The sequence below is a fragment of the Erithacus rubecula genome, assembly GCF_903797595.1.
Source record: "Erithacus rubecula genome assembly, chromosome: 23".
Lineage (NCBI taxonomy): Eukaryota > Metazoa > Chordata > Aves > Passeriformes > Muscicapidae > Erithacus > Erithacus rubecula.
The window spans coordinates 3,498,522-3,510,792 of NC_136675.1; the positions used below are offsets into that span (position 1 = coordinate 3,498,522).

The following is a 12,271-nucleotide window of genomic DNA, read 5'->3' on the forward strand; positions in this document are numbered from 1 at the left end:
CAGTCTCACAAAACACCCTCTGCTGTTAAAGGAACAAGGACTTGCTCATGCATAATAATTAGTAAGCCTGTAGTAATTATAGTTCTTTCAAGTCTGAAAAAAGCACAGAGAATGTTGTAAAATAAAATGTAATACTTTACTTTTCTGTATCTATTTTATCAGTCTGATAAATTATCTACAAATGCATAAAACTTAAGCAACACTGTCCAATGCACTCAGAATGGTCCCAAACTCAATTACAAGTAAAGCACATTAAAGATTTACTGTACAGTAAACAAATGGGTGAAAAACTGTAATTTATTGAAACTCATAACTCAAAAAATATAAGATGCTGTAGTGTACAATATGTTACACAAAGCACCCTGGGGTGCACATTCAAGTCAAGTAATAACTCCATCGCCCCCCAAACCCTGGTACCCCAGTACTTGTTCCATATACAATCATGCACATTTACTCTTCAAGAGGAAGCCCCCAGTATTCTGATGTGTTAAATAGCACCAAAATCAGCACTGTTCATTGAAAAAAATGGGGAGCTAAATTAACTTGGCCATTACTTTTGACAGATATTATACATTCATGGAATTAAACAGTCAAAACTAACCTAAAAAGTGTGTACTGTAACAATTACTGTTCTAATTTGAAGTTCTCCCCGTACAGCAGTAGTGGAGGCTATCTGCTCTAAGCAAAGCTACTTATGTACTTCCTACACACAGCTCATCTGCCTTTTTTGTTGGAAATAAATCTATGAGAGGTGTGGAAAACTTGGATCTTTCAAGAACAACTACTGGTCGTAAGTAATGCAGCTGTTTTAAGGCAAGGTCTCCACAGTCCGTTAGGGCCTTGTCCAAGATTGCCCTCAGATTTTCTAAAGAAGGGGCAGATGAGGACTCTGACAGCAAGGGCTGGATCTCTGTTAGCTGCCCAGGATTATTTGTGGTTATGATCACATTTTCATCACTCACAAAGTTGTTTACTGGTGTATCCCCTTGGCTGTCTCCCTCATTCTGCAGTGTTTCATCTACTGGCAACTGCTCAGGAGACTCCCATTCTACCACCTCATCACAATCCTCATCATCATCATCATCTTTTCCCTCACTTTCCTGAATAAATTTTAAAAATGAAGACTCAAATCCCATTGGTTTATATGTCTTTAAATCAAAAGGTTTGGACACAGGAGGCTTTTGAAATTTATCTTTTGTAGCACAAAGTACATTTCTTTTTGCATTTTGATTAACTGCACTGTGTTGACATCCTTCTGGGTCTTTCTCTCTTGGCAACTCTAATTGTAAACTGGAGAAAGAAGAACTATTCTCTCTTTCACTGCTTTCAGAAAGATCTTCAGTTTTACACACAGCTGCCTCCCTGGTTTTAGGCTCTTCAAAACAGGTGCTCTTTGAACTGTGGTTATATTTTAAAGTGCCTGAATACACAAAGGCACTGGCATCACAATTCACACTACTCGGCGGGCATTGTTTGAGATCTTCACCACTCACATCTGGAGGATCGCAGGCAGGGTCTGCAACAAGGGGTTTATCACCTTCCTGCACAGGCTCAGAATTAGCTGATGTATCCTCATTAACTTCTTCATCTTTTTTATCCAAGTCTGAAGCTGTGTCAGAGCAAGACTGCTTTTCAATCATGACACCACACTTAACACAGAGAACGAGTTTCTGGAGGCGCTGCTCGATGTACATGTTGGTCATCTGGTGTGTGCGCTTGTAGTGCCTGACGATGCTGCTTTCCAGTTTGACAACAGACAGGCAGCCCTGCACCATGCAGGGGTACTGGGTCTGGTTAGACTTCTCTTTGCACATTTGTAGGGCTTCCTCTTTTGTTTTGAAATTCAGCAGTTGCTTTTCTTTGCTTCTGCTAATTCTTTTAGTTTTTTCTTTTAATTGCTTCCCATTCTGCTTGCTTGTGTCAAAGCTGTCTTTCAAATAATTTTGCTCGTTTTTATCTTCATTATCTTCCTCCTCTTTCTGATTTCCAAAGAGACTATCGTAATATTCACTGTGTCTGAAATACACGTGTTGAGAGTAGTGACTGTAATTTGTGAAAATTCGATTGCAGCCATTAAGGTCACAATGGATTTCAAAATCTTTGTTTAGTTTTTCTTCATTGGCGTGTTCTTCTATTAGGTGCCGTTTCAGCTTATTAAATGTATAAAATACAGCATGGCAGTGGGCTTGGTTACAAGCAAATCTGGCAGACTCAGCTTCAGAAAGCAGTTTTTGATCCTCTAAGATTTCATTGTGGAAATCACTACAATGTTTAGAAAGAGCTTTAGAACACAGAAAACGCTTACCACACTCTTTGTGTTTGCATGCAAATATTTTTTTACATTTGACAAGTTCCCTTTTTGTTCTTGCTTTGTCTTTTTCTAAGCAGAGCTGCTCCTTATTGTACTGGTGAACAGTTCTGTAATGGCGAATCAAACCTTTCTGGTTTGTGAAAGCTGAGTTGCAGCTTTTATGTATACAATGAAATGGTTTGTGGTACTTATGCAATATGTAACATAAGTTTCCTTTAGCAACTGTTCTTTTGCTTCCTCTTCCCTGTCTTGCTTCCAGTTCTTCCCTATGACTGTCCAGAGAAGTTATGTTAGATGTTTTGCTTGTTACATCATTGTCTGTCTCCTCGTTGGACTCCAAATCAGTCTCAGAAGAGCAGTCTTCCTTTTTTGTGTGACACAGCTGTTCAGAGTCTGAATGTCCAGAGAACCCAAGGCTGTTTGCACAGGCAGGCACTGGAGCAGTGCTATTCTTATGCATGTCTTCTGCACATAAACCTACATGATCAAACTTTTCACTAGGACACACCTTGTGAGCCACCCTCTCACCAATTTGATGTTTGTTTCTATAGTGAATTCGAAGATGTGTTTTTCTTGTAAATGATCTTTGGCAAATATGACACTTAAATGGTGAATATCGATGCTGGAACATATTTAGTTGAAGAACCATTTCCTTTGAATAGTTATGCTTTTTAACATAATGCATTAAGAGAGCTTCTCTGGTCACAAACTCACATGTACATCCGTGACATTCACAGAAAAATGGTTTAGCTGCCAGCTGAGTAAGGTACTGGCTGGGTAAATTATCTTGCTCTTGAAGGTGAAATTTTGAGGTAGTTTCATCAGCTGACTCAGAGCACTTGGAATCCCTAGATGAATAGCCCAGAAAAGATTTCTGTCTTGAAGAATTCTGAATGCTGGCATTTTTTAAGCTTAGATGTTTCAAGCCTAACATTAGTTCCAACATGTTATCTTCAATATCTGGTTCTTTATAACTGTCATAGAAAGATGTTTCTGGGGAAGAAGGACAAGTTTCTTCCTTCAGACCACTGCTTCCTTTAGCATCTACAGCACAACACAGGCTTTCTGGAGAGTCAGCATTTGTATCAGAATTATGACCTAACTCTGGACTCATTTCTGTAGGGGATTTACTGTTCTGAGCATCATTCAACAGATCAAGAAAGTATTTAGTTTTCATTTCCATATTTCTTTTACCTTTAAAGTTGTATGGATGGGCCCTTCGAAGATGTTTTTGCATACTTCTGGAATTTTTGTGGGTGGAACAGCAGCCTTCAAAACCACAGGAAAGGTTCTTTTCATCAAAGCAAACTGCCACATTGGAACACTGCTGTTTCATATTGGGATGGAAGACTCCTTCCTGGGACACAACAAAACCTGGAACCGACTGGTTGTGAGCCACTGTTGGAAGCAGCTGTGGTGATGTCTGACCTTGGCTTACTGCAGCCCTGTGCTCCCCACAATGCAGGCTGCAGTTACTTTCACTGATTAGATCTTCACTGTCAGAGAGAGATTCTTCCTTCACGTGTGGGATTTCCTGAGAGCCTGAGGGATCCAAGCTATCATTCAGATTGGAACTTTCAGATTGTTCAAGCAGCTGAGACTCCGGAAGAAACTTGGATTTTTCTTCCGTAACCAACCCTTCAAGGTTCAGCGCTTGCTTCCCTTCCCCATTTGACACTTGGATATCATGTGCCGCCAGGTGATTCTGAAACTCAGTTTTTGAATAATAAAACTTCTTGCAACCAAAATAATTGCAGGTATACGAGGCATCTCTGAAATGCTGCGCCTCGTGATGGTAAAGCTGCCCTAAATCGCTGAAAACAATGTTACACCCGTTCAGCTCACACTTATAGCGGAGATCGTCGTGCGTCTGTTTGTGGTTGAGCAGCTCGTTCACCGAGCCAAAGCGGGCGTAGCAGTCCATGGACACGCACATGTAGGGCTGGGGCCCGCAGTGCACGCGCTCGTGCTCCCGCAGGTGGAACGAGCTCATGAAGTGCCGGCGGCAGAACGCGCACTTCTCCCGACGGTTCTTCATATCCAAGTAGTGCTTTGCGTTCTCATCGTTGTTCTGGTGTTCAGCTTTCAGGTGTACGCTCAGGTATTTAAATTGCTTAAATACTCTGGAACAGTCAGTCCCAGGGCAGGGGTAGATGTCTCTGTCTTGCAGCTGGCAATTTTCCAGTTGGCTGAATGTCACGTATTCCTGTGAGTCGTCGTCAAAGCTTTCAGGGAGCTGTGCCTGGTGGGGCCTTTCTGGAAATACTGGGGGTGGGCTGCTGGAAGGTGCTGCCTTTTGTGGGGATCTCTCTTTTTTCAGAATTATTTTCTTTTTAGGTCTGTGTGTTCTGCTAGGTGGCATCTTAACATGTTCCATTACGTGCGGTACAAAAAATTCCTTTCTCTTGAACTTTTTTGTGCAAACAGGACATGTATAAATACCATCTTCCATGTGCATCTTAGAATGATGCAGTATTCTGGCCTCTATACACTCCCTTTTGCAGAGCACACAAAAAAACTTGTATTGAAGCCATCTCTGGTATCTTTCTGAAGAACCAATTGGTTTTTTCACTCTTGCTTTTTCCTTAGGGTGGTTCATTGTGTCTTTCCCATCATAGTATCTGTGTTCTTTTGTCTCATCATAGTCACTAAAGGAAGTTTCCAGCATGTCGGTTTCATGGAGTGACAGATGACAACCTGCATCATCCTCAGAATCAGAAGCTGCCTTCCCTAAGAGTTTATGACAATGACGTTTCAAAGTCTTCCAGTCCCAAAATTCAGGATCAAATGGCCAATATGCTTTCAAAGCTAACAGCAGTTCACAGCGGAGTGAGTTTGGAACCAGTGCATTTTCTTCATCAAATTTTTGGTCTGGCTGCATATAGAGCTCTTCCAAGGCATTAAATCCATTCAAAGTTGGCTCAAGTAGGAATTCTGTGAGCTGGCAGGCTCTTCTAACTTCAAGGTCTTCTGGTAAAAGGCATGCAATTGTTTTACACACTGATGTCTTCATCTCATCACTTCCATTGGACCTGATCTGAAGGGCTCTCACACATAACAACACAGACACAGCAAGTCCTGCTTCCTCTGCCTGTTTAAAGAAAACAGAAGATTTTTATTAATGTTTTATTAGTATGTATAGGCACTTAACCAGAAAGTATGAATAATGAAATAAGCTATATTTTTTCTGTTCAATAGATTTATTAAGAAAATAATGAATTCATGTAAACAGCTCTAGCTTTGTCCAAAGATCTGGGATTATATCTTACTTACTTCAGATTGTATGACTCTTATCAAGAAAAATAGATGCTGTAGTGTCTTAGCAATGATGCCAAACTGACGACATCTCTCCAGAAAGGAGTCTAAAGAAGGATCTATTCTTCTCTGCAGTTTGCTCCAGAACAGTGTCAGTTCCCTATGGAGAATTAAAAGCAGAATGTAAGAACATTGCAGATACACAGAATTTGTGTAGTCACAGTGTGTCAGTTCAGAGCTAATGTCAAGAAATACTTAAGTGTTATTCAAAGCCAACACACACTTCAATTAGGTCCTGATCTCCAAGTGACACTGAAGAGAACTGTGCCTGTACCCACTCCAGCATCACATCAAACCCCAGTGTATCTCCTGATACTTACTGGGGAAAAACACTGGCACTGGGCTTCATCTCAATGCACACATCTGTATCTGCACAGACTTTCTTTGTAGACCAAAAAAACCCAGTCTCACACTTCCAGAACCTTTACCTTTCACACAGAAATTTAAAATGGGTAAGATGAATCACAATGGAAAATTGCCATTTCACTTTCAATAAGCAAGCAGCTCAGCTGCTGACCCCTGCAGCCAGGTGATGTGGCTGCCACTGAAAGGGAACAGAGCCACCCTTTGCACAGCACTGTGTAAGGGATCTGTGAGGTGAAGGCTGGCTGCTGTCTGTGCTTCTCCACTCACACCATGACAGCTCAAAGCCACTCTACCAAGCAATGTATTATACCCACGGCAGCACAAACACTTATGGATACAACCTGTCACTTGCTGTTCTGCCAGCACATGGACTGCCCAGAAGTAGCAGAGCCATAGGTTTTACTCTACCATTCCTTTGGTAAACTTCACTTTTGCTAACATATCCACTGTGTGCATCAACTACACACAGAGGATTCTGACTGCATGGTCAGAACCATCAGGGAGATGGTGGAGCACTGCAGACAGGAACAAAGGGAGGTAGATTTCCCCCTCCTACATTAAGAGTGATGCTACAGCTGAAGAGGTTTAACATTTTCCAGACACTCCAGAGTTGCACTTTCCCTAGAACTTGTCTAACCACTGAGTAATCAGCACTAATTTGCAGAAAGGTATCTAGTTCTGGTTGGGTAAGATAATGTGCTTGCTACAGGTTAGAAGGACAAGTCAGGACAACAAACAAAGCACCAACAAGAATGGACCTTCTGTTTTCCAGCAGCAGAAACTGTCAGGACTGGCTTAAGTATGAGTATGGTACCAAAGCTTTAGCTTTACAACTATACAATCCACAAGGAGAGAGCACCAAACACATTTTCCTTTTTATCTGCAGTTCACAGCTGTCCAACAGGTCTTTTCATTTGTTTAAACCAGAATACTTTCAATTTGCATAATTTATACTGGTTCTCTCTGACACTGCACAAAGCAGAGCAAAGGGACTGGGCAACCAGCAGGACTGCCCTGGCCAGCAGCATCTGTGACAGGCCAGCCAGGAGCCAGCAGAGAATCCTTCATCAACATACTGCTACTCTAAAAATCAACAGGGATATGATGGTAGGAAACCATTAATTTAAGGATTCTCCAGATGAACAGAACAGTTCACAGTACAGAATTGCTAGGGCTTGCCTGTTTACCCTAATCCATAAGAGTACAAAGGACAGCTGATCTGCAATGACTCTGTACCAGATGGTCTTGGCTTTTCTTACTCTCTGCTCTCCTCTGAAAGATAAGTAAATGTTTTAGTCACTGCTCAGTTCTGGTCTATCAAATTACATAATACACCAGCAGTACACTATGAAAGGTGATTAAAGCTTAAATAATTTATTGACTTGAAACACCATTATGCAGGCTTATGATTACATACAAACGTAACATTTTCTACAGCAATCCAAATCCAAAAGGTGTTAATGACACTGCCAGAAAAATTTTAAGTAGAATCCAAATCAGCATTTCAAGCAGAGTAAAGTAACTGCTCAGTTTTTGAACCAGACAGGATCTTCTTTGAAGCTGTCCTGGGAAACCCTCAAAAAAGAGATTGTGCTACACCATTCTGCCCCAAACTGTTACTCTCTCAGACCTGGCACCTGGAAATGGAACTGCAGAAGTCAGGGCTGCCAGCTCCTTTAAAGCTGGGCTCACTCATGCAGAAACTCTTTCAATCCTTCTTCAGTTTCTCTCTGGGGTTTGGAGGTTGTTGCTTCAGGCAGGTCTGAGTAGCAACAGTAGCAACCCAGGAAGTTGCATTTTGCAACCCAAAATTGTTTCAGAGTGAGCTTCTGCTCATTGCTAGTACTGACATCTCTGTGGAACAGATAAAAAAAAATGCACCAGACTTTCATGGGGCCAAGTATTGCCAAGGGAAGAAGAGGCTGACAACAATCTTTGTGGAACCACAAAGGGTTTAATACCAACCCTGAGAACACTGACCCACCACCACTGACAGATCTACTTACCCACAGAAGTATCAGTGTTCATGCCAATAGTGTGAGTGCTGTTTCAGTTTTAATTTGTTTAAATATTGCTTTGGTTTACTGCTCTATTAGTTAAGCAACTTGTGACAAAATAAGTTAATTATCCAGAAGTGCTTCAGTCTGATGCACTTCTCAAGTAAAGGACAAATCCACCTTCTCTACATATTTTTGTAGTATATTTGCTCAGTTCTAGCCAGTGAGGAACAGTTAGCAGAAGCAGCTTATACTTACCAAGAGCAATACACATTTGCTGTTTGAAGCTGATGGGTAAGATATGTTGTACAAAGAATAAATGCAGTGTTTTCTTGTCCCTCAGATTCCAGGTTGCATATGATGTCTAGTACCTCTTTGCAATCCACCTTTGCAATCTTAAAGAAAATTCAAAAGAAAATGCACTTTATTCTCAGTATGTTTACAAAAGAAATGCACACTTACTGTATCAAAGTCTCACAAACAGAAGATTATGTCTCCCATACCCTTCAGCTACAAAATAGTGTGAGAAGTTCACCTGATAGTTCTGATCCCTTCTCAATCTTAGTTTTCTTTGGGACAACCTTCCATTTTGGGCAGCTTAGCTAAATACTTGTAATAATCTAAAACTTCCCATTATGTCTCTCTGCACTTAGAAGGATTCTTGTGTTACTTTGGAAAATTAGAACCCAGGTCCAAAAGGATCAAAAGTTGTGAAAAAGCCAGTCTCATGCTCTCTTCATCCTTTGGTGGTGACACTGAACAACCACATTTCAGAGCAGGATGATAGAACAGAAGTGTTTAGAGCAGTGTGCTGATTTTGGCTGGGTATGGGGCTGTGTTTGGGATTTCTGCTGGACACAGGGTTGATAATATAAAGATGTTTTTTGTCATTGCTGAGTAGCACTTACACAAAGCAAAGGAAGCTGGGAGTGCACAGGAGGTTGGAAGGAGACACAGCCAGGACAGGTGACCCCAGCTGACCAAAGGGGTGTTCCAGACCATGATATCATGCTCATTATATACAGTGAGGGGCAGAGGAGGAAGGGGAGCTTGCTGAGAGAGATGCAATTTGTCTTCTCACGTCTCTGCTATGCATGACTGTGCCTTGCTCTGTCTGCCTGTGGGAACAGTGAATTAATTCCTGGTTTTGCTTTGCCTGTATGCATGGCTTTTGCTTCACCTATTGCATTCTCTTCACCTCTACCTACAAGTTCTCACTTTTACCCTTCCCTTTATGTCCCTGGTACCACTGTAGGGGACCTGAGCAAACAGCTGTTAGGGGCCTGGCTCTAGGCAGGTTAAACCATGACAAGGAGACAAATCCCAAAAATGTTCTGCAATGTCTACTTAAGGTAGTACACAGCTGTGTATCAAACAAGAATATCAGCTTGGATATAAGCCACAAACAATAATTATGAAGAGTGTTGTCTTAATAGTAAGACAACACTAGGTTTTAATACATTTTCCCACTACATCTATTCCACTTCACAGAACAGGTGTGCTCTAGCAATATGTACTTTAAACAGCTGTTGATATTATAAACATTTCAAACTTCTTATTCACCATGAACAACAATGACAGAGAACAACAGTAGGAAGTTTAACTATTTTTTGCATACATCTCATCCAGCAGGAAGAGCAGAAGCAGGGGGATTAACCCAGTTTCCCATTCAGGCTTGACACTGGAGTTTCAATGAGCAATGCCAACATTTTCTAGGGTCCACTGACTTTTGGTGCACAACTTGAGACGTAGAACTGACCTCTTGTAGCAGACATTTCCAGAGCAATTCATAACCCACAAGGCATTGCAAATTTTGCATTTGATGAAGTAAAATAAGCAGATTTTAGGGGGTGGGGAAGGGTAGGGAGGGAGTTGACACTGACTCACCCCCAGCAAGAGAGAAAAGTCAGAATTATTTAGGTGACAGTGCTTTGCTGTCTAAGGGAACAGACATCACTGTTCCTTGCATGTCAAAGATAATAAGCCCATACAGTATCTGTAAATCAAAACCACCTCCAGCAGGCTGGGGAGGGCTGAGAATTGAGCCCATACCAATGGACAGCACTGTGAAGGTGCTGATCACTGCCCAGGAGAGAAAGGGGCTCCTGTGTGTAACAGGACACTGCTGCATGCCCCCTTCCCCAACATCCCCTGCCAGCTGCACCTCTCCACATGGTACCCACAGCTACACAGGCCCTGCAGCTTGGCTGGGAAATCTGACAGCAGAGCAGCTCCAGCCTTCTCACAGTATTGTACCACCTCTCTCCACTCAACTATTCCTATTAGGTAACAATTGCAATCAGTGTATTTTATAAAGCAAAGTTTAAAAGCTAAAAATTAAGCTTACACCTAAGTGACACAAACTTTTGTCTTTGATAATTTCTACAATTACAGACTGCCATCTCCCTAATACTGCAGCAAATATTCTTAAATAATGCAGCAGTTTGATAAAAGCCTGATCTTTCAAATCTTGGGTTTTAGAAACACAAATATTGTCAGTGCATGTAAGTATAGGTCATGTTTCCTTCACAGATCTGAAGGGAATGTGGCAGGAAACCCATGAACTACTTGGCCAGACACTGCCTGACAGAGCATGTTCATCACCAGCTCATTTAAACAACAACCACTGAACACCACCACCACTGCTACAGAATTATAAATCCCATTTTTTAAACATCCATCAGTTATTCCTAAATCAGACCTACACTGGAACAAGACCCAGAACTTCTGCTGTGTGCTGGAAGAGCAGGAGCAACAGCAGCTGCAGCACAAACATGGCCTGGCACAGCACATCAGAGCCCTTCTCCCCCATAGAAATCTGACACCTTTTGGACAAACTCATTCAAATCCAGGACATCAACTACTGAGTAAACAACAAGAAAATTGGTTTCAAGTCCCATTTATCTCAAACTTGGTCAATGATAATTGATCTCATTTCAGATCTTGGGGTTTTTGTTTGTGAGATTTTTTTTTGCTGTGAGATTGTCTGAGATTATTTTTTTTAATATTTAAGGTGAAAATTTGAAATGCACATCTTGAAATCATCCAACAATATCCAGCCAGTCACTTACTGAAGTATCTTTACTAAACCTGAAAGGCTGACCACCATTACTCTGTTAAAACCCAACTAGACAGAATGAACACTGCTAAGGTATTTTAAATTAGAATTGTTAAAAGATGATGCTATCCTTCCCATGTTTTATTAGCAACTATGCCAGTTTACTCCTCAAAGTTATTCCAAAGAACATAAAACCATGTGAATTTCACTTATCTTTGTTTTCCATGTTACTTTATTTTGAAGGAAAAGTTGTGACACTACAGTGATACTTTATTTTTCATATCATTATAAAAATTTCCTATCACTAACCTAGCTTCTACCATTTTTTAGTAGGACACCAGGCTGATACTCTTTATTTGGAGAAGGCCTCCAAAAGATGAATGCTTGTTTCACAACTGAGTTTTTTATGAATGGGATATGGGGTATTGGCTTAAACTGACTCCCTGAAGAGCTTTACTTGCTGATTTTGGATCAGTCTTTCCCAAAGGAATTCCAAATTAAACAAAACTACTTTGACAATATGAGTTGGCTATATGAAGTTCCCATGTGTCCCAGCAAACACTCACACTGGCATTTGGCAGAGACAATCAGTTATGATTAAAATACTCAATATGGCTTTAACTTTAACTGGTTGTTGCATTTCAAAATCCTTTTTAAGTGTTAAATGTGGTTGGCACTAGTGTCTCACAGAGAAAACTGTCTCACAGAACATTTGGGACTTGATGTTTTTGCAGTAGTTAATTACAGTGTAGAACTGCTTTAATTAGCACTTTAATCAATTCAATAAATTGGCAAGTTCAAGCCAAACATTGGAATTCTGACAGTGACCCTTAATTCTACTTTCTGCATCACACAGAGCAGCAGTGAACAAACCACTCTAGAGTCATTTCTTGTTACATGTGTGCCTCAAAATCAAACTGAGGTCCCAGGAGGTAACAGAAATGCAAGAGACAGCTTTATTCACAGTGTGTGTGTGCACAGACACAGAGTTAGATATTCTCTAGAGATATGTAAACACATGTATATTATGTCTATCTATCTATATATATATATTTAACTTCCACATCTGACTTAGCCAGCCCAATCACATCCAGTTCCTGGAAAAGGATGACCACACACTGTCTAATCTTCCAAAATAAATTATTTTTCTTCAATCCTCCCCAGGCTATCTTCATTCCTGTTCAAGCTTCCTGTAATATTTACTTTCTTGGCCAAACCCTCCTC

At 40.9% G+C, this 12,271-nt stretch overlaps 1 protein-coding gene across 3 annotated transcripts in view; it reads right to left on the reverse strand.

The window, feature by feature from the left end:
* Positions 1-279: 279 nt before the first annotated feature.
* The window catches only part of RLF (RLF zinc finger), a 40,653-nt gene continuing 28,661 nt past the window's right edge, over positions 280-12,271 (reverse strand). For 2 of the 3 annotated variants that reach the window (XM_079325466.1, XM_079325467.1), the window contains 3 exons: positions 8,248-8,384; positions 5,585-5,726; positions 280-5,402 (listed from right to left, as the gene is read on the reverse strand). In XM_079325466.1, coding sequence (XP_079181592.1) covers positions 693-5,402; positions 5,585-5,726; positions 8,248-8,384 — 4,989 coding nt within the window. In that variant the 3' untranslated portion in view covers positions 280-692. Of the gene's footprint in view, positions 5,403-5,584; positions 5,727-8,247; positions 8,385-8,897; positions 9,193-12,271 lie in introns of those variants that run through there. The other variant, XM_079325468.1, reaches the window with a different exon arrangement.